This window comes from Geotrypetes seraphini, chromosome 4, assembly GCF_902459505.1.
Source record: "Geotrypetes seraphini chromosome 4, aGeoSer1.1, whole genome shotgun sequence".
Taxonomy (NCBI): Eukaryota; Metazoa; Chordata; class Amphibia; order Gymnophiona; family Dermophiidae; genus Geotrypetes; species Geotrypetes seraphini.
The window spans coordinates 180,561,108-180,583,883 of NC_047087.1; the positions used below are offsets into that span (position 1 = coordinate 180,561,108).

The 22,776-nt window shown below is 42.2% G+C and overlaps 1 protein-coding gene across 3 annotated transcripts; it reads left to right on the forward strand.

Annotated features, from left to right (window-relative positions):
- Positions 1–615: 615 nt before the first annotated feature.
- FBXL15 (F-box and leucine rich repeat protein 15) lies at positions 616–20,779 on the forward strand. Of its 3 annotated transcripts, none has more exons than XM_033943390.1 (5): positions 618–905; positions 3,518–3,677; positions 8,966–9,468; positions 20,027–20,239; positions 20,606–20,779. In XM_033943390.1, exons 1-4 carry the CDS (start codon positions 787–789, stop codon positions 20,214–20,216), a joined length of 972 nt encoding a protein of 323 aa, XP_033799281.1. In that variant the 5' UTR covers positions 618–786; the 3' UTR covers positions 20,217–20,239; positions 20,606–20,779. The 3 variants fall into 3 exon arrangements, with proteins under 3 accessions (XP_033799282.1, XP_033799281.1, XP_033799280.1); XM_033943389.1 differs by having other exon boundaries at positions 619–905; positions 20,392–20,779; XM_033943391.1 differs by lacking the exon at positions 20,606–20,779 and having other exon boundaries at positions 616–905; positions 8,966–9,475; positions 20,027–20,159.
- Positions 20,780–22,776: the final 1,997 nt, after the last annotated feature.

The following is a 22,776-nucleotide window of genomic DNA, read 5'->3' on the forward strand; positions in this document are numbered from 1 at the left end:
TGCCCAGATTGCAACTATGTCTATCTTTAAACCCTATTCCTGAAAAAAATTCGACCAAGTCCCAAACACCTAAATCAAGACCTTTTAGGCGTGGGAGGGACCAAGCGCCAGTTAGAGAATTGTGGAACTGTCTCCCCACAACGATCACGGCAGGAGGGATGCCCAGTCCCTCATGCCGTGATCCTCCGCAACCTTCCCCAGCAGGCATTCTCAGGGGGAGCGGGGCAAACATATTTTTAACGATGATGCAGTAGTACCCTTGGATATCTCGTAATGGCCAGATTTTCACCACCAGTTTTTGTTTGTTGCTTACTTGTTTTATGTTTTATTAAGATATTCGTTTCTCTTCACATAAAAATATACATATTGTAAAATTGTGCTTATAATCCTTATTGAGTGAAATGGTGTGGTATCACCTTATTTCCTTTATTTTATTTCTTCATATTACCTAATTCTTATTGGACATTTTGGTCATTCTGGATTTATCAATGTTTTGTTATACATTATAAAATTCAATGAAACTTGTTACAACAACAACAAAAAAAGAAGATAACTGACTCATGCCACGCTCTCTTATTGCCTTGACCCGCTCGAGCTCTACCCTCTTTTCTCGCGCAGGGCCGAGAGCCTAGTAGGGACGCACACTTCGGAAAGCGGTGCGTCTTTACGTTTCTACGTCTCTCCTAGAATAATGAAGTCGGTCGGCTGGATGTGACGCATAACCCGAAGCTCTTCAGTGGGCGATGTGAGAAAGAAGAATTGGACTGAACGAGGCGGGTGTGAGCTATGGAGGTCGACTCTTGCTCCAGCGAACATTTAGCAGCATCTTCTGCCCTCCTGGCCACGGAGCACGGAGTTGAAGGACACCGGCTCCTCTCAATGGCTAAAGACACCGGCGGCTGTAGGTGGGTGCTGAGAGAAAGAGGTTACAGATTTAGCGGGAAGGGCAGCTATACGACCCTTTTATTATTAGTTACAGTATATGGGCGCTGCCTCCAATCTAGCTCTAGATTTTCAGGACTGGTTGATATAATTCTGGTTTTACCTCATTGCCTACATCTAGTTCCTGTGCTCCGATTGATTTCTCCAAGGACACAAACAAGACTCCCCCCCCCCCCCCTAAGATTGCAGGGGCCATGCAGGTTGAGGAGTATAAACCAGGACTAGATCTGCTTGCCCTGAACATCTGGAACTAGCTGGCAACCCCTCATTGCTTGCCCAGGAGTGTCACCCTAGGTTGGTGAGTTAGAACATAAGAATTGCCATCTCTGGATCAAGACCCTGGATCCATCAAGTCCTGGGTCCCCTGGGTCCGGTGATCCTCACACGCGGAGGCCCCACCTGGCCTAGTTTTAGTCCCCCATATCACCGTATGCTTCTCAAGGGAGATGTGCATCTAATTAACCCTTACCTGTATCACTCTATGCCACTCTTAAGGAGATGTGCATCTAGTTTACCCTTAAATCCTAGAATGGTGGATTCTGCAATTACTTCCTCTAGGAGAGCATTCCAGGTGTCTATTGATGAATGAATTTAGCCAACTCTCCATTCGGCTTGTAGAGCATTGTAGCCATTTGCCTGTCTTAGTAAATTATATTACTACTGCTATTAATTATTTCTATAGCGCTACCAGACGTACCCAGCGCTGTACAGAGTCACAAAGAAGACAGTCCCTGCTCAAAAGAGCTTACAGTCTAAACAGATGAGACAGACAAACAGGATATCATGGATACGGTTAACGGGAATGGTTAATTTGCTGGCTAGGTTGGTGGGGAGTGGGGTTATGGATTGAAGGCTATATCAAAAAGGTGGGCTTTCAGTCAGCTTTTAAAAAAGGTAAGGGAAGGGACTTGGCAAAAAAACTTGAGTAATTTATTCCAGGCATACGGGGTAGCTAAATGAAAGGAACAAAGTCTGGAATTGGCAATGGAGGAGAAGGGTACAGCTAAGAGCAGCTTATAAATTATAATATAATTTATAATTATAAAGCAAAATCAACAAAATACTCCTACAGTGTCCAAGACTTGCCCAAAATCTATGAGGGGGTGCTGAACAGTTCACAGAAGAGAAAATCCAAGAGAAACAAATGACTGAAAAGTGATGTTCAAGATGAGGACTTTATTATGAATCAACTTCGTAATCCACATAAAAGCAACAAAGGACCCAATCCTCTGAGAGATAAGGACCCAACACGGTCCGTGTTTTGACAGTACTGTCTTCCTTAGAGGCCCCAATGGGTTCTATTGGAAAACTCGTGGATTATGAACAAGTCCAAGGTGAACATGATGCTGCTATCAAATTGATTTAATTTGGATATTTACAGAAGTCTTGTGGTGGAATAGGCAATCCGATCTGTACATTAATACCTGTTTAGGCTACAACAGTCCACAAAGCAATGCATCCCACACTAAAGATGATAGATAATCTACTAAAAGTAAAGAGGTTTGATGTATGTTTGACTATGAAGCACTTAAGAGTTACAACCTATGAACTTTGTAAGTCTGTCCTTTGAAAATACGCCTCCACACTAAATAGAGCTCCTAGTTTAAAAACCTCTTCTCATGTGATCTGACATTTTTTTTTCTGGTTCTGCCCTTAGCTTGGCCAGTATTATATGATACTACTGTAGAGTTTGCAGAGTGCATATTATATGATACTACTGTAGAGTTTGCAGAGTCCATATTTTGTATGATCAGCTGGAATATGCAGTATAATTTAACAGAGTAGCTGCTAGCGCGGCTTTGTAAAATATACCGTAAGTGTTTTTAAAGATATTTTGTTTAACCACATCAGTTAACATGGATGTTTAAGCAAATACAAGAATACATATGCTATAATGTTATTTTTGGTTAAATAAAACTATTCAAATCATTAAGGTAATCATTATTTTTCTCCTTTCAATAAAGTGCAGCAGAAAGATTATCCAAATGTGAATGATTAATCTATTAAACTGGAGATAGCTCACCTCACAATAAATTCATAATTATTTATGTGCTTCTGATAGTATAACCAAATGAAACTGTAAAACTAATCTGACAAATTATTTTTAATCTGAAAAGGTATTTTTTTAAAAAATGAAACCTTCATCTAGTTGTAAATATTAAGATTATACCAGCAAGAATGAGTCTTTCTGTAGAAAACCATAATTTAAAAATTGTCTTTCTGACTAGTGACTTACCGTATATACTCAAATATAAACTGAGATTTTGTTGCCAAAAAAATGGCTATGGCATTTGTGGTCTAGGGTATGTACCGATTACAACAGTGATACCATCGGTAAGGGGTCGAGTCCCAAGAGGATGGGATGTGAGGTTGCATGGGGAAGGTGGTATATAGAAATTAGTGCTTTTATGTTCTTATGAGCTAAATGGCTGGGCACACAGAAGAATAAAACTGAATTCTGAGTTAATGCAGTTACTTCAAACCTGTTGATGCACACATCTGCTAAACCTGAATTTTGCCTTTTGGTATCTTGGGCAGTAACTTAGGTTTTTCTATTTTTTTGTTTCTCCTATAGTCTGCATCTCCTGGACCTGCCATGGGAAGATGTTCTGATCCCACATGTCCTCTGCCATTTGCCAGTGCAGCAACTCCTGAACCTACAGAGGGTCAGCAAACCATTTCAATCCCTTATAGAGCTTTACCTGACCAACTGTCGCTGCTTTGACTCTACCCAGGTAGTAGGATTTTCTTTGATTTATCCAGTCCTTGCTTTAGAGCAGTGTCTCACAAACTGTGTGCCAAGGCACAGTGGTGTGCCCCGAAGAGATTCCAGGTGTGCCATGAGAGATTCCAGAATTTTTAAAAATTATCTTCATAAGTATACTGTATACTAGAATAGATAACATATACATCGCATACACAAGAGTCTGTCAATATTATGAGCGTTTGTGTGCGTAAGGATACAACTGCTCAGACAAACATCATTCTTTGACCTGATTGGTCCTTGAAAACTAATGGCAAGTAATTTTATTTCTATTTTTTATGCAGTGTTATCCTAACTTGAGCAACAAAGCAATAAAGGCTATGTTACCGTTTGGATTTTCTTATCTTTGCAAACTTGGATTTTCAGCTATGACAGAAATTAAATCGAAAAAAAAGAGAACAACTGTAGATGAATGATGAAATGCATGTTTGCTTGTCAATCATTGAGTCACATTTTGAGTTAATTTGCACTCGAAAACAAGCTCATCCATCACATTGATTAGCAGTTCTATTCTATCTACTTTAGTTTCACTGTTGTTACAAGTACCCATATATAGCTTAAAGAACTTTAAATAAATAACTCTCTAATTTAATTTTTTGTTGGTTTTGCGATTTTTATAATTTCAGTTATAATGTGCCACGAAAAACATTTGCTCTGTTTAGTGTGCCAGAGCTAAAAAAAGTTTGAGAGACAGTGCTTTAGAGAGTTCCAAGGCATTTAGCTTTTGTATGACTAGTCTATGGCCCAGAAATATCAAAGAAGAGACAAGTTAATTTAATCATCTATTTTTAATGAGAATAACTAATGGGCAGACTGGATGGCCCGTTCAGGTCTTTATCTGTTATCATTTACTGTTACTATCTATGGTCAGAAATTAGTGTTGTGTTGCAAAGACCTAGGATTCTGTACTGTCGCTGTTATCCTCCTAAAGTCACAAACTGCTGCAGAAGGATGTCACTCTTTCTATTGCAATAGGTGTGTCATTCTGGACCAGTGTCTCACAAAGTTTGTGAGCTGCAGCACACTAAACTAGCAGCCACAGCTCAAGGGCACCCAGAAGTGTGTGGATATTGATGCAATGAGATCACATGCATGCATGATATCTTCCCTTCGATGTCTGCACATACGTGGAGGCCCTGAACTGCTGGGGGGGAGGGGTGCAAAAAAAGAAGAGGCCTGGAGAGGAGGAGAGATGCCAGTGAGGAGGAGGGGCACTGATGGCGGCTGACTTCCTACAGGATGTGCCTTTCACATCAATCAAAAGGTGTGGTTGCTGGCCTATACACACTTGGGTTTGAGTAAACATGACAGGGTATTAAATTCTTTGGATGTGATCTAGGGGGTCATGTGATGTGGTGCTAATGTTCGGACGTGCACACTTTCTGCTGCCAAACCCCATGCGCTAAAATTCTTTAATTTCGCTGGAAATCAGCATCCACTATCATCTAAATTTTTCCACATGTTCTCCAACGTTTGCTGAACCTGTTAAAGTGGTCTATTATGTCGGCACGGGTCCCACATAAGGAGAAAGATCGTTCTAAGCACGGGGTACCCAATAAGAAGGTTGCCGACAACGCAGAGGCCATAGTGTGCTTTACATGGGTATCGGAAATCGTGTCGGAGGTGAAAAGTGCCATTCACTCGTCACTCATCGATAACAGCTTGCAGGCTATTACAGACAAGCAGGACATTATGGATGGCAGGTTGTAATCCCTTAAGGGCAAATTCACTACATGCTTCCAGAGAGTCTCCAACGTAGAAGAAAATTTACAGTGCCTTACCACGCAAAATCATTCTAGAAGAGGCAGTTTGCTGCTGGTGGGGCTCCCTGAAACTCTCACAGACTCTGAGTTGCGGGAATTCCTGGAAACGTGGTTGACAGATTCGTTAGCTGTACAATCCACAGCAGGGCCTCTCTGGATCGAAAGAGCATACCGCCTGGGCCTGAAATGCCCGCAGGCAAGTAAACCTCAAGTAGTTATTTTGAAACTACTGAACTATGCCCACGAACCGGAAATTCTTCAAGCAATCCTTATGAGAGGTCCACTTACATATGACAATGAACCTGTACTTTGCTTTCAGGATTATTCGAATTGGGTTTTCCTGTTGAGAAGGACTTATGCTCCTCTCCGTGCGGAGCTGCACAGTAAGTACGTGCAATTCGCATTATTGTACCCTGCGAAGCTGAAGATTTTCTATGATGGGAAGAATCAACTCTTTGACTCTCCAGAAGCAGCAGCCACTTTCATACACAAGATGCCGGGAATGTCGCAGTCTTCTGCCTAACAGATCAAGGTGGTTCACCTTTGGACTGGATTGGACTTTATGTAGAGCACCTGGATTAACACCACTTGAACCTTCAAATAGGCACACCAGTCAGGGGAAATATGCTAACTTCTGGTGTCCTCTGCATTCTTCTATTCCTGGAGTATGTGTAAATCATTTTTATTGAGCACAACAGAAGCAAATGGAACAAGTGCAAAACCAGTAGCACAAAATACAAAGCGACATAAAACAACACATTGCTGGCTCAAACAGTTTTTCAATAACAACCACTCCACTCAAACCCTCCCACCCACCCACCCGACACCAAAACACAAAGAAGAAAAGAAGACCCTCCCCCCCCACCACCACAAAAAGGGGACATGAAATCATAATTGTATGCAACAAATTGACCGTGGAACCTCACACAGCTCTTAAAAGTTCAAAAGTCTACTCCTCGCAGTTGGGGGAGAAGGAGTTCAAAAAGGGACTCCAAATATGCACAAACTCCCGTCCGGTACAGTATCCAAGTTCTTGAACTATATGTGCTCCATTTTCAATAACAGGGTCATATGTTTTCTCCATTGTTGAGGAGTAGGGGCCTGATGCTCCAGCCAAAACAACAAGATAGTCTTTTTTCCCATGAGCACTGCTCGTTGAAGAAAGGCGGCATAGCCTTTGGGTGTGAGAACTTGTAGAGGAAAGACATCGAACAGGATCGGAACCTCCTACTTCACACCACACTGCCAGAGAGATGATTAGACCCTCAACAACAAGTTCAAAAGCGCTGGACAGGAGCACATTGCCAGAACATATGGCCCAGGGTGGCCTCACGAGACCCACGCTTGGGACAATGAGAAGACTGGGACACTCCAGCCTGATAGGCTATGCGAGAAGACAAGTGAAGGTGAAGTGCAAATTTATATTGAAGTTCTCAACAGGCCACATTGACCGTGACATTACGTATTGCAAGAACAGAGGACTTGTAGGTAGCCTCCGAGAGGAAAATATTGAGATCTGACTCCCCATGGCAGCATAAGCATGGTATGAAATAGCAGGAGAAGGGTCCAGGAGAGCTATATGATGGTATCTCAGGGGGACTCTATTCTGAGTCTGCAAAGTAAAAAGAAATCCCAGTTCATCCTGGACATCCTCCGTTAAATCCGTCCAACAGAGACTACGAACATAATTCCTGAGTTGCAAATAAGGAAAGATATCCCGAGGAGAGAGAGGAAACTCTCTGTGCAGCTCCGAAAAGGGCTTCATCTTACCCTTCTCCGTGAGGACATGGAAGAGATATTGGATACCTTTCTGTGTCCAGTGATGAAAATCTGGAGAGGTGGTGCCCACCAGAAACCGGGGATTACGATGGATAGGCAAGTTTGGGGAAGCCTTAGTAGAGAAATGACATCTTGATATCCATCTCCAAGCAGCAGCAACTGTAGGGAGCAGTTGAGACAACGTAACAGGTGGAGGGCAGAGTCCGGTAGCATGGAGGTAACAACTGAAATGAACAGAGTCCATAAGTGACAGTTCTAGGCCAATAGCTGTGATGTCTTCAGCTGAGCGGAACCAGTCACTAACATGTCGTATGGCACAGGTAACAGTAAGAAATTTAACATTCAAGAGGCCCAAGCCTCCCTGGGAGACTGAACATAAGAATTGCCACTTCTGGGTCAGACCAGTGGTCCATCCTGCCCAGCAGTCTGCTCACGTGCGGCCCTTAGCTCAAAGACCAGTGCTCTAAATGAGTCCAGCCTCACCTGCGTATGTTTCAGTTTAGCAGGAACCTGTCCAACTGTGTCTTGAATCCCTGGAGGGTGTTTTCCCCTATAACATACTCCAGAAGAGCGTTCCAGTTGTCTACCACTCTCTGGGTGAAGAAGAACTTCCTTATGTTTGTACGGAATCTATCCCCTTTCAGCTTTAGAGAGTGCCCTCTCATTCTCCCTACCTTGGAGAGGATGAACAATCTGTCTTTAACTACTAAGTCTATTCCCTTCAGTATCTTGAATGTTTCGATCATGTCCCCTCTGTCTCCTCTTTTCAAGGGAGAAGAGGCCCATTTTCTCTAATCTCTCACTGTACGGTAACTCTTCCAGCCCCTTAACCATTTTAGTCGCTCTTCTCTGGATCCTTTTGAGAAGTACCATGTCCTTCTTCATGTACGGCGACCAGTGCTGGACGCAGTACTCCAGGTGAGGGCGTACCATGGCCCGGTACACCAGCATGATAATCTTCTCTGATCTGTTCGTGATCCCCTTCTTTATCATTCCTAGCATTCTGTTTGCCTTTTTGCCGCCACCGTGCATTGCGCGGACGGCTTTGTCGACTTGTCCATCAGAACTCACAAGTCTCTTTCCTGGGAGGTCTCTCCAAGTACCGCCCCGGACATCCTGTATTCGTGCATGATATTTTTGTTACCAACATGCATCACTTTACACTTATCCACGTTGAACCTCATTTGCCATGTTGATGCCCATTTCTTGAGCTTGATTATGTCACGTTGTAGATCTTCAGAATCCCCCTGTGACTTCACTACTCTGAATAATTTCGTATCGTCTGCAAATTTAATCACCTCATTCGTCGTACCAATGTCCAGATCATTTATAAATTGAGTAGGACAATCTGGGAATTTTGCATAAAGTTTATTTGCATACATGGAGCTCTTATGTAGTGCCTAACCAGTCTTAACTGATTTTTGTTTTTTTTCACACTGGGAATTGTAGGGAGCTGATAGAGGATAAACACAAAGAGAATCATTTAACAAAATGTGCAGAGGAGTATGTTTCTACCATGCTGTATATGCTTTCCTCATTTGTTGATCACCAAGAAACTTGTTGATGTGTGGTAGTCTTGCTATATGTTCAGCAAAAAATAGTCTGGGTGTCCATCCATTGCTCATGGACATCTACATTCATGCAATGATCTGCATTATGTATAATGTACTGTTTGGTTATGACCTAGCTTTAAGTATCCTTTTGCCTTTTATTATAGATTGGATTACACTTACCTAAAAATGCATTCTGCAGGATGCTGAAAGACAACAGCGTTCTACAAAAACTGGACCTCCGAAGTTGCTCTGATTGGCTAACAGACAGTGAATTGCTTCCTGTGATTGGCCAAAATCACAACCTCTTGCAGATCAACTTGTATAATTGTACACTACTGACACGCCAGTCATTGGTGGCAATTTCACTGAGCTGCCCTCACCTGCAAGACATCACCTTAGACCATTGCGAATGGGTAGATAGCCTGTCCCTTCGGATCCTGACAGATCACTGCAAGAACTTGGAGCATGTGAACCTCACAGCCTGTCGGCAGTTGAAGGATGAAGCTGTGTGCTACCTGGTGCAGAAGAGTCACCGGCTAAAATCCCTCTCATTGGCTGTGAATGCAAATATTGGTGATGTTGCTGTGGAAGAAACAGCCAAATGCTGTCCTGACCTGGAGCACTTAGATCTGACAGGGTGTCTGCGGGTCAAGAATGAATCTATCAGGTGAGAGGTATAAAGACTCTGTCCTACTTCTAAATATTGTGATAATGTCTGCAGTAGTGGAAGTGATCATGTTAGAGAGAGCCACCATAACTTCCAAGAGCATGTGAATGCATTCATCAAAAATAAGCACTAAGATTATTTATTATTCACTCTTAAAAACTTTTCAAAGGAACTTTGGTCTAGATTCTCCCCTTCCTTTGCAATGTGATCATGTAGCTCCCTACAACAAGACCAGGCTCCGCATAACAGGAAGACTTGTACTTGTAAGCACTTCTACTCACAGCTTCATCAAAGGACAAGGATTGGAGATAGCGGAGCAACACTGCTGAAAGTACAGTGTCTGCTAAACTGACCTTGAGGGCATGAAGGATAAAGAAAGAAAAGGGAGATGTTGGACATGATGGAGGGGGAAGAGAGAGATGATTCTGGACAGGGGTGAGGGGGCAATGGAACAAAGGAGCCATGATTCTCAAATCTTTACGATAGGTGGTTCTAACTAGTGGCACTGTCAAGGTAGATGCAAAGCATTGATAAAAAAAAAGCTAAGGTAGAATATAACCAGAAACTTGCCAAAGAGGCAGAAACTCATAGTAATAATTTTTTTAGGTATATAAGAAGCAGAAAACCTGTGAGAGAATCCATGGGACCGTTGGATGATCATTGAGCAAAAGGGATACTAAGGGAGGATAGGACCATAGCGGAGAGACTGAATAAATTCTTTGCTTCTGTCTTTACGGAAGAATATGTAAGAGATCTACCTGAACCATTAATGGTTTTATCCTAGGACAAGCAGACAGTCTTTTCTCACATATGGGTGACGTCATCCACAGAACCCGGTATGGACAGTATGAAAGTGAACTATCACTTTAAGTTTTAAGAAACTTCACAACTGCCCACATCAAGCATGCACAAGAGTCTTCCCGCCCGACGCCCACTGGCGGTACCTCAGTTCTTCATTTCCCACGGAGCGAAGAAGTCACCTTCTTTTGCGTATTATCTTGTTTAATTTGTTTTCTTTGAGTTTCTTTACTTTTATTCCCCCCCCCCCCAAAAAAAGAAAAAAACCCTCAACTTTAATTTTGTTCTGAGTCCTCTGGTCTTCAACCCTTCAGTTGTTTCTTTTTTCTTTTCCTCGGTGAGTTTTGCTTCCTTCATATATTGAGTTTAATCTTGCTGAAGAGATTTTCCCCGTGTCCAAGCCTGTAACAGGGTTTAAAAAGTGTTGCAGGTGTCAGCGGCCCATTTCGATCACTGATCCTCATAATTGGTGTATCCAATGTTTAGGTTCTGACCACCAAATAGTCTTGTATTCGGTGTTCTACACTGAAATAGCACTCCATTAAGGCCTGTTGAATTCAGCAGGAGAAGCTGTTTGGCTCTAGCATGGACACCAGGGTACCGGAGCCATTGATGATACTTCCTGCATCGACATCGGGGAATTTATCTTCATCAAAGAAGTCTAATACTAAGGATTCTACTTTCCAACAAATGTCGAAGGTCTTTATAGCATCGAGTCTCTTTGTTACAAAATTATTATTAAATGGATGGAACTCCACCAATAAACTATACACCCTTTCAAAGAGAGGAATATAATTTATAAAGAAATAGTAATATGAGGAAAATTAGCTCGCTTGATTAAAACTTAGCTTTGTAATAATAATTAAATATATATGAATATTCAAGAACTAAGACTCAGAATATTTATAAGCAAATTGAAAATTTATTTCTTTTAGAGCAAGAGTAATTATAAAATTAAAATCAAGCAGGTAAAGCAGTTACAGATAGGATCATTAAGCAAAGATAATAGGATACACTTGACAAAATTTCTCTTAAGGTTAAATGATTAAATTTTCAATGCAGGCCATTCATCGACACCACCATTCTACATTGCAGGATATCTCCCCCTGTAGGTTTGCAGGTCTGCAGGTCACCCTTTCTGAGACACAATATATTTTAAATGTATTATTCACATAACATGTCAAATGTATCCTGAGTAAAAAAAAAAGATAAACTTCTTAAAACTGTTAACTGTGTCAAGACTCGGTGTGTATTCCCAAAGAGTCTATACATGTTTTTTTGTAAAATTTACAATCAAATTAGAAAATAGTTAAATCATTACATTTCTAATAATATGATGTAAAGAAAACAAAAGAGCTTTCAATTAAACCAACCGTTTTTATTGGAAATTCCAGATTGGAATACAACAGGGCCATGTAAAGTCCCTTTTTTAAATAACATCTTTAAATAATATTTAAATAACTTAGAAAGTGTCTTAACTGCAAACTGAAAACACTGCTTCATGTAAACATATGCATTGGGCATGCTCTGAAAAAAATTAATGTGATTTTTGTTGTTGCATGCATGCTGATAACTTGTCAATCCTTGGCTCATAGTACGTTAATTTCAGAGCAACACATGCAGCACTCATGTCATCCGTTAATCTGTTTCTAGCATCAGATTTTATATGATTCAAAGCCGAAAACAGCTGCTCACAAGCATAGGATGACCCAAAAAAAGTAAGAAGAGCAATCCCAAGTGCTTTCATGGACTTAAAATTGTCTGGCAGAGAATTCCACGCTTTTAGGATTTCATTTTCAGAACTGCTAGCAGTGATTTCATTTTTCACCCTTTCACACTCAATACGTTCAAGAGCCGCACACAGGTCATTGAATTTACTTTTCCAGATAGAGCTTTCTTGAAATTCCAGTAGCTCCATTTCCAAATTTTGAATATCCAACCACTGTAAGCAGGAAAGATCAAGATCTTCAAATGTGGACTTTTCTGGGGAAGTTATAAATGAAAGGGTTGTCTCCATCTTACGGAACTGAGAAAATCTTTTACTAAAATTCTCCATTGCTTCGGCTACAATGGTGGAATATGCTTTGTGGATTTCCTGGTGTTTTTTATGACTGTCCACAAATGTTGTAGAATTATCCAAATGTATTTTTAGGTTGGGAAAATATTTTAGCTGTCCACTCTCAAGGTCTTTTTCAAAAACATGCAATTTTCTCTCAAAAGCTTTAATGTCACTAAACATGCTTTCTGCTGTTTTTCCCATGCCTTGTAATTTTTTGTTTAGTACATTAAAGTGGTTAGTAAAATCTGTAAAGAACATGAGGTTGGTAAGCCAGGCCATGTTGGTGAGTTGAGGATAGTCTTCCCCCTTTTCGTTCATAAATAGCCTAACTTCTTCCAAGCAGGCCACAAATCTCTCTAACACTCGTCCTCTGCTCAGCCACCGGACATTATTGTACATCAGTAAAGTGTTATATTGTGCCTGAACCTCATCAAGAAGGGCTTGAAATTGTCGAAAATTAAGAGCACGCGCCATGATGAAGTTCACCATTTTTGTTACATCTTTGACATCGTCAAGTTTTTTGCTGCTTTCTTTGGCGCAGAGAGCCTCTTGATGTATTATGCAGTGAAATTGAATCAGTGGATGTTTTGCTTCCTTAGCAAAGATATGAATGAATCCTGATGTTGTCCCCACCATGCTAGGTGCTCCATCGCTAGTAACTGAAGCCACTTTTTCTGGACTTATGTCTAGTGATGAAAAAGCCTCCATCACAGCATTGTGGATATCTATCTCTTGTGTTCTTCCAGGCAAAGACAGCAGTTTTACCAGCTCTTCTCTCATGATGTCACCAGTAGCATAACGCAAAATGAGCGCTAGTCTTGCATGGTTAGTAATATCTGTACTTTCATCCAAGCACATGGAGTAGAAGGGTGCTTTTTGTAAGTCGCAAGTAAGCTGTTGACTAACATCAGCAGCCATTCGCAGAACCCTATCTTTTGCAGTATTTCTGCTTAGCGGCATCTCAGAGATGCGCTGCACAGTTTTATCCTTGTTTTGGAAATCATGGAAGAATGAATTACTCCCAGCCAAAATTGCCTTTTTGATAAAATCTCCATCAGAGAGGGGCTTACCATGTTTTGCCATGCACAGTGAAATTTGAAAGCTGGCAACTGTAAGATGATTAGTTTTTGAAAGATAGTTGTTAAAACTAAGAGACTGGGAGTGATATTTCTTTAATTTTCCTACAAGGAACTCTTTTCTTTGAACTAAACCAAGTTCAGCAACACTGTTATGGTTGGTCTCAAAGTGACGTTTGACACTTGATGTGCGAGACACAACACTTTCATTACACATAATACACAATGCTTTCCCACTGTGTTCAATCACTCCATATGTCTCTGTCCAGGTCTCTTGGAATGGTCTTCCACTATCTGTTTTTGCTTTTTTTTGCTGTACTCATTTTCTTTGTTCAAGACTTCAAGTCTACAAAAAGATAAAATTTGTATAATAAAAAAAATATAATGAAGTGCTGTATACAAATCTGTCCCCATAAAAAAAATATGTGATTGAGGAATTTTACTAATTGTAGACATCCATTTTGGTCAAAAAATATACTGTCTGGGTGAAAACCGGACTTGTGCAACCTGAGTGTATGGGAAAAGGACTTTTATTTTTCATTATTGGAGCCTTTGTTATTTTATTATGATGTTTACAAAAGCACTGTGAAGAGCCACATATACACTTTACTGTTTTTTGCTATATTGAGTTTTCCATAAGGTACAGCGCAGAGGATTAGTGTGTTGGTTGTTCACAGAGAGCCCAGCCCTCCTCTCAGCTTACTGAAATTCTCTATGCAATCATCATAAGCAGCTTTTTTATTTCCTCGAATTTAGCATGTCCCCCATGGAAGATACAGAGGTTTTTACAGAGGAGCACATTATTAGACACATTAACTTCCCCCCATATCCTCACCTCTCTAGCATGAGAGCACTAGGAACTGTTCCTGATTACAGATGTCACATGTGGAGTCACACTACAGCCTCACTGAGTTCCTGTGACAGACTCATTGTGAAGCTTCTCTTCCTCCCCCCACTTCCCCCTCACACACTGCCTGGCTCATAGGATACTAAGGGGAAGACAGGCAGGCTAAACATCCACTCATAGGACTTCAGCCAGCACAGGAGGATGGGCCGCAGCCCACCGGGACAATGCCCGGTCCTCCCAATGGCCAGTCCGGCCCTGTTGCCAGGTGAGCTGCAAAGCAGACACCGGCACACTCGCCTCCCGCCGCGCCGCATATCTTAATTGCGGACTAGAGAGTTGTGCGGGGACAGAAATCCCACCCGTCCCCGCCAAAGTCTCACCCGTCCCCGTGAGGAATGTCCTCCGTCCCCACCCGTCCCCGCGAGGAATGTCCTCCGTCCCCGCCCGTCCCCATGAGGAATCCCCTCCGTCCCCGCCTGTCCCCATGAGGAATCCCCTCCGTCCCCGCCCATCCCTATAAACTTCAGAAATAGTTATTTCATTTAATTATGCTACTGAATTAAAGGCTCTGGTAGAAACCCATTTACAAATAAGCAAAAAGACTTTATTAATTTGGAAATATTAATTGGGAAGAATACACACTTTGTAAACGGGTTTCTACCAGAGCCTCTTTTGTTTATAAATTTTTATCAACACAACTAATATATTACTTTATCCTGAAGCAAGAAAAAAAGAAATAGAATTCTTTTCCTACCTTTGTTGCCTGGTTTCTGCTTTCCTCATGTTCTCATTCAGTTCCTTCCATCCACTGTCTCTCTTCCTTCTGCGTCTTCCATTTGCTCTGTTACTGTGCCTCTCCCTTTCTCCCCCCTTCCAAATTGGTCTGGCACACATCTTCTTCCCTCCGCTCCCCCCATAGTCTGGCATCTCTGTCTTCTTCCCTGCCAACGTCTTCTCCCCACTCTCTCTTCCCCATTTCCTTTCAGCGTCCTTCTCCCCCCTCTGTCTTCCCCATGGCCTTTCAGCGTCCTTCTCCACCCCCCCATCTTCCCCATGTCCTTTCAGCGTCCTTCTCCACCCCTTTGTCTTCCCCATGTCCTTTCAGTGTCCTTCTCCCCCTTCTGTCTTCCACAAATGCTTTCAGTGTCCTACCCCCCCCCCCGTCTTCCCCATGGCCTTTCAGCGTCCTTCTCCACCCCTTTGTCTTCCCCAGTGCTTTCAGCGTCCTTCTCCCCCCTCCTTCTCTCCCGCCCCGGGTGCAGCACAGCCGGCCAGGTCCCCTTACTTTTGTGGGGCTTCCCCGACCGACAGACTGACAACAGCCCCGGTCTGACAAACCTCCCTGCCCTTAACCGCGAATCTAAATTTCCTTCTTACAGCTGCGGTAAGAAGGTAATTTAGATTCGCGGTTAAGGGCAGGGAGGTTTGTCGGACCAGGGCTGTTGTCGGTCGGTCGGGTTAGCGCCACAAAAGTAAGGGGACCTGGCCGGCTGTGCTGTACCCGGGGAGGGGCGGACCGCACCCCTCCCTTGGTAGCCATTCGAGCCGCGAGGCTACTCCTCCTTACCTACCCTGCCTGCAGCACAGAGCCGAATGGAAGTCTTCTCGACGTCAGCGCTAACATCGGAGGGAGGGAGGGCTTTGTTTAAGCCCTCCCTCCTCTCCGACGTCAGCGCTGACGTCGGGAAGACTTCCGTTCGGCTCTGTGCTGCAAGTAGAGCAGGTAGGGAGAAAAGCCGCGCGACTTAGTACATCCAGCCCCGCAGGAACCCCGCGACCCTCGGAGGCGTCCCCACGGGATTCCCGCGACCCTAGGGGGCGTCCCGTGCAGCTCTCTATTGCGGATCTTCCCGCGTGCCAGCTGCAAGGCCTCCGCGTGCCACAGGTTCGCCATCGCTGGCCTATACCTAGAGTTCTATTTCCCCTTATAGTCAGTATTTGTTTTCCACTTTTCTGTTGTACGGCAATTTGAGGACTTTCTGAGAGCATGTAAGATCTCAATTTCTGTGCCTTCGGTTACATTCTTCTGCCCCTCTTTTTTCTCCACGGGATATATCTGTATGGCAGCTACTTGGTCCTTCAGTTTACATGTTCATCGTCACTCCTGTCTGGAATTTTTATCCAAGCAGTTTTTATAAAATTTCTTTCTCCATTGGCTAACTCTCCCTCCAGCCCATTGCAGTAAGCATAAGCATAAGGTTGTCCCATATGTGAGAATATATTGCCTGCTTTTCCTGGGATAAAGCACAGTTGCTTACCGTAACAGGTGTTATCTAGGGACAGCAGGCAGATATTCTCATATCCTACTCACCTCCCCTGGTTGGCTTTTTAGCTTGCTTACAGAACTGAGGTACTATGAGCGGGCATCAGGTGGGAAGGCATTCGCCCATACGTGGTGCAGGCAGTCGCAAAGTTTCTTAAAACTTAGTGATAGTTCACTTTCATACTGTTTGTACTGGGCTCCATGGATGACATCACCCATATGTGGAAATATCTGCCTGCTGTCCCTGCTGTTAAAGTAACTGTGCTTTCTTTTTTGGGTTTTTTTAAAATTGTTTTATTTATCATTTTTCAAATATATATCAAGTATCCACTTGTACAGAAAGCTAAAGATAAAACAAGTAATCAACTCAAGGTAACACCATTGAAATAGAAACAGTTAACTTAGGTAAATTAAAGTATAATTCATGATAAAGAAAAACTTTGCTTAAATTCAGCTTAAGTCCTCGGATAAAGATACAAGGTGTAGCATTAGCGAGTTTTATCCTAATTAGAAGCCTAAAGCAAAAAGAAAACAAAGGGCTGATTAACTAAACATTTGGATTTTTGCCAGGTACTAATGACCTGGATTGGCTACCGTGAAGATGAGCTACTGGGCTAGGTGGACCATTAATCTGACCTAGGATGGCTATTCTTTCTTTTTTTAATGTAAGTTTTTATTGAAACCCAGGGTCACTACAACAATGCAGAAAAAAAGCATAAAAGCAACTAGAAATTTGTAAAATATCAACACATCAGTGTCAAGTCATCCTGGATTAAACAAGATCCCAAATAATAACACTTGAGGTACTTCCAGAATTTTTGTAGTAATTACAAAAAGAAAAAATAGAAACCCCCTACAATTACACACTATAGAATGTAAGTCAAGGACTATGTGCCAGTAAAAAGGGGGTGCAAATCGATTCCCACGTGGAATAGAGCTGACAGAGGGAAGGCTTGTGAGTCAGCCACTTGCAGCGTGTGAATCGCTGCCTGCGCATCCCCTCAACAAGCTGCTGAAGCCAGATGGAGCAAGTGTGGCTCGAACAAGTAAGGGGACACAATCTTTTTGGAAGAATGGGGGGGAAGGAATGCGTTAGGTCATTGGAGGGGCATGATTCTGGGACAATGGCTGGAAAGCAGGAAGGGCACGAACTCAACTCAGAAGGAAGGGAGGTGGCATGAACATGGGACACACAAGGGAAGGAGGAAGGGAGCACTAACTAGGGACATAGGGAGACAATAGAAAGAGAGAATTGTTGGGCATGAGTGTGAGGGAAAGAGATGGTGGCACATGGGGAAAGGAAAATTGGGCATAGATGCATGGGGAAGAGAAGGGTGAGAGGGAGAAATGTTGGATATGATGGTGGCGAGGGAACAGAGGGACAGATTGAAGGGGATGCAAGGAGAGGAATATTGGACAGTGATGGAGGGAGAGATGTGACATGGTGCTGGAGAGGGGTGGTAGAATGAGAAATGGGGCTGGTGGGTGTGGTGAAAAATGCACATGATCTGGGGATGAGAGGAAGAAATGTTTGACTCATTGAGGGATAGAGAAAGAGATGTTGGTTGGGGAAGGGAATGAGGTCTGGAGGAAAGAAAGTGTGTTAGAGGCAGAAATAAATAAATATTGGATGCACAAATCAGAAGGAAGTACAACCACAGTCTCATGAAATCACCAGCCAACAAAGGTAAGAAAATTATTTTCAATTTAGTGATCAAAATGTGTCCGTTCTGAGAATTTATATCTGCTGTCTATATTTTGGACAATAGTTTTCTGTTTTTCTATAATTGTTACTGAGATGGCATTGCATATTTTAAAGTCATCTGCCTAGACTTCTTTGAAAAAAAAAAAAAGACCTAAATATAAATGATAATTAACATTTTCCTCTGCATAGTGTACTTTTTTAAATTTTACCATTATATATTAATAAGATTATATTGTCTGTATATGAAGAAAAAAAATGGATGGAAGAAATTGCATTACAATTAGTACTATTATGGGGTGGGGTCAGGGGCGGAGCCTGGATGGGTCAGGGTGGAGCTTGGGTGGCAGTACTCGATTGATATTTGTTAGACTTAGGGGGTACTTGGCTTGAAGAAGTTGAGAAACACTGTTCTAGAGCATGTGTCTAGGTTGAAAGAAACAAAATGATGCAGGATAATTGCATTTTTAAATATACATATGCTATTTACCTACAACTGCATAGAAAGCAAAAACTGACTGACTGCTTTTAACAGGTGTGGTATTTAAACAAAATGTATAAACTCTATTAAAAGACTAAGGGGCCACTCCATGAAGTTATTTAGTAATATTTTTAAATCAAAAGGAGAAAATATTTTTTCACTCACAGGCCAATGCTCAAAGGTTCACAGTAGATCAAATTCCACCACAAATCTTGCGCTGCACAAATACTCTTTTTTGGTAGTTAGGCCCTGCCCAGTACATCCCAGAATGTACCGGGCAGGGCTGGGTGATGCCATTTTGGATGATGCTGCCCAGGAAGGAGGAGAGAAGGATGCCTATTCATTCCCTCCTCCCTTCCAGCAAAGGTATGTTGAGCTGGGTGGGGGATGTGGACCATTACTACCTTAGTTCACCAGGGAATATTCTGGCTTTTAGGGGGGTAGTGCCTGACCTGGCCCAGGATCCCACTGGACCACTACGGTTTAGTTTTTTGGGTTTTTTTTTTTTGGGGGGGGTCGGGGGTCAACTCGACCAACAGGGCTTTCTCTTAGGCTTGGGGTCCACCAGATGACCAGGGAATTTTTTTAAGGGTAGGGTGTTACATAGGAAGTCCATTCGAGGCAGAGTGGTCAGGTTGGTGGGAGAGAAGGGGGTGCCATTAGACACCCCTTCTGTCTACTAATCCTTCTAATGCTGCCCCGGACCTGGTAGTGGTTTTTCCAGCGCTAAATACACCCAACTCCTCTTTTTATTTATTTTTTACCATGTCTGCACTGAAACCATTTAAAGTATTAGGCGGCACACTAATGCCGGTGCTAATCACTTTTAGCGCCAGCGTTATATTTTGAGCTTCAGTCCATCAATGATTAGTTAAGCTGTAGAACTTGTTGCCTGATGTGGTAAAAGCAGTTAGCATATTTGGGTTTAAGAAAAAGTTCCTGAAGGAAAAGTATATATAAACTGCTATTAAGGTAGACCTGGGGAAAGCCACTGTTTATCACTGGGATTGGTAGCATGGACTCTTACTACGCTTTGAAATTCTGCCCAGGATTGGTAACTGTTGGAAGCAGGATACTGGGCCATTTGGACATCGGTGTGACCCTGTATGGCATGTTCTTACCAGTAAAAAGTACCTGCATCCAACTCTCTCCCCTCCCTTTCCCCCGTGCATATATTCATTTATATTACAGAATTATCAAAATATAATACTAATGTTGGTATGAAAATTTTGATACCCAAATCCGACATTCATATTGTTCAGAAAAATAATTAAGTCACTTGGCAACTTTGGTGGGGTTTTTTTCTTTGGCTGATTTTATCTTTTTTTGCAGGGCACTGGCAGAATACTGTCCCAGAATGCTTTCACTAAGGGTAAAGCACTGTCACAATGTGACTGAATCAAGCTTGGGGCTTTTGCGAAAGAGGTCTGTGGAAATTGATGTGGAACCCCCTTTACGGCGAGCATTGGTTATACTGCCAGATGTTGTTGGATTTGCACCATTTATAAACCTACAGATCTGACAAACAGCGGGCATGCATCCCAGGTATTGCACTTTACCGCCATGTTTAGCATCCATCCCTGTGTCATGAAAAGCATCAAAAGCTGTGGTCCTAGTGCTGTGCCACCATGGACAGCAGGGAGGGTCTAGATACATGTGTCCTCTGCTAGCATAAACTTTTCTGTCTTGGATTGTAGGAAGGATACGGTGCTGTATTATCATCAGAGGATATAGGGCTTCCTACCAAAACTTCTGGGCTATTGAGTGGAATTTAATTTCGTAGTATGCATACAGGGAAACATCAAGCTATTACGCCACCAGCCAGTTCTGCAATTCTAGAGTTATGTTGTGATCTTGATCTTGTTATACATCTGATGGAAGTCTGATATGCTATTTTTGCACTCGCAACAGGACTGGTTACAGCAAACAGAACAGCAAGAGGAAAATGAATGGTTTATGTGCACTATTTTGTGAGATGAACTCTTTATCTTGCAGTCCCCTGCAGGCCAGGGGCCTGCGCTTAGTTCTTGATTAACTTGTGATTGCTGTTTTTCTGCCTATCAATAAACTTATATTATCCCCCCACCCCCCTCAGTTTCCCTGCTTGGTCGTCTTTGTTCAAGAAATTGACCTCTGTGCTAATAGAGCAATTGAAAAGAAACTGTGATGACCCTTGAAAAATGCAAGAACTCATACATGTGCTTTGTTTTCAGTAGATGATTGTGCATCTTTCTAGGACTTGAGTAGTTGAGACTTTCAGGTTATGATTTATAAGAATATGGTCAATAAAAATTTCATCTTGTTAAATAAAAATTAAGTGTTTTTGGCGGTATCCATGCTTCTCCCCCAGGTGCTATGCTCTTGGTATTGCTTTTGTAACTTGGTTGTTCCCATGGGGATGTTTAAAAAAAAAAAAAAAAAAAAAGGTAGATTTTGATTTAAATGTATTCCATCAATATCTGAGCATGTTGAACTAATCCGTATGGTATAGCTGGGAAAAAAATGGCTCAATTTAACAATTTGAGAGCAAAAGGGCAAATACATACTTTAGAAAAGTCTTCACACATAGTTAGGAAAATGAGAAATATTTCTAAAAACATACCATTCAAAATACATTAAAGCTGGAATTTGTTTGAGCGATCTAAGTAGTCACATGCTTTATACACTCTCAGAGTGAAAGAAAAACTATTTATGTTCAAATCTATTTTATTAAGCAATAGTAAATACAACAGCAATAGAAAACATGGTATACATTTTCATCGGACAACCGCGGAGGACTGGACTCTGATGTCCTCCCCGATCAATCAACGCCCCCCACCCTCCCCATCCCCCCAAAGATACAAGAATAACTATTTAAATGCAGGTCACCATGGCCACAAAACAAAAAGTGGGACCCAACGCCTAGCTTTAGATTAGTGGTAGAAAATTTTCATGTGGTTTTTTTTTTTTAATGCAACTTTGCAGTAGAAGTAACCAAATTTTGGTTTGGCCCTTATGATGCTATGAGATTTAAGCTTCCTTGCTCCTCTCAGAGTTTCAGGAGAGTCTTTGCTTTGCATATAGAAGCACCCCCCCCCCCCCTTTCCTAATCTAGGAGGAAGGCATCAGTGGCTAGAGCGTGTGTCCTTATTTTGGAATGGTGAAGAGATCTTTTATGGGTGTGCCCTACTCAGGAACTATCCAAGACTATGTGGTTGCTGAACATGACTCAGTTTGCTAAAATGTTGTCTGTTTGTGCCAGGGTTAAGTGACTGAAAGCCATTACTTAGGAGATGGCTATTTCCACATCAAGTTTCAAGTTTATTAGGTTTTTATATACTGCCTATCAAGGTTATCTAAGTGGTTTTACAATCAGGTACTCAAGCATTTTCCCTATCTGTCCTGGTGGGCTCACAATCTGTCTAACGGAGGATTAAGTGACTTGCCCAGGGTCACAAGGAGCAACACAGGATTTGAACCCACAACCCCAGGGTACTGAGGCTGTAGCTCCAATCACTGCGCCACATACTCCATCCTGACAGTTTCCCAGCACAGAAGGATAGGTTCTGTTTTGCCCTGGGTTGTTAAAGGCTGGAAGGCTACAAACCAGTCTGATTTTCAGGATATCGCTAATGAATATACATCAGGTTTACTTGCAGTGGAAACAGTATGTGCAAACATCTTGCATGCATGTTCAATAGGACTAGCCTAAAAACCTGACTTGTAGCCCTCTATAATTGTACTTTGACACCCTTGTTGATCAGTTACCTCTCTGAAAGTCTTCAGAATGTTCCAGACTGTTCTTAATTCCAGGAAATTTATCTGATGATGTTTCTCCTGGGAAATCATAATCCATGAGAGTGGAGTCAGCGAAAAGATTCTCCCAGACCTTTAGGAGCATCTGTGATGAGAAGTAGTTTGAGGAATTTGGAAGAGGAAGCCTTTTCCCAGATTGGATTATTGAATTGCCCACCAGATCAAAGTCCTGGGAAGGGTTGGTGACATAGTGACATTGATGATGTTGAAGTTGCAGCATTACATGTCAAAGGTACAATGGGAGTAATAGGAGTGGCCATACCTGAGTCATGGTATTGGAGACTACC

Excerpts from the sequence above, each read along its gene's own strand:
- FBXL15 (XM_033943390.1), top strand. The coding sequence starts at position 787 with ATGGAGGTCGACTCTTGCTCCAGCGAACATTTAGCAGCATCTTCTGCC. Across the intron at positions 906-3,517 it reads AAAGACACCGGCGGCTGTAG|TCTGCATCTCCTGGACCTGC; the intron begins GTGGGTGCTGAG and ends TTTCTCCTATAG. Across the intron at positions 3,678-8,965 it reads GCTGCTTTGACTCTACCCAG|ATTGGATTACACTTACCTAA; the intron begins GTAGTAGGATTT and ends CTTTTATTATAG.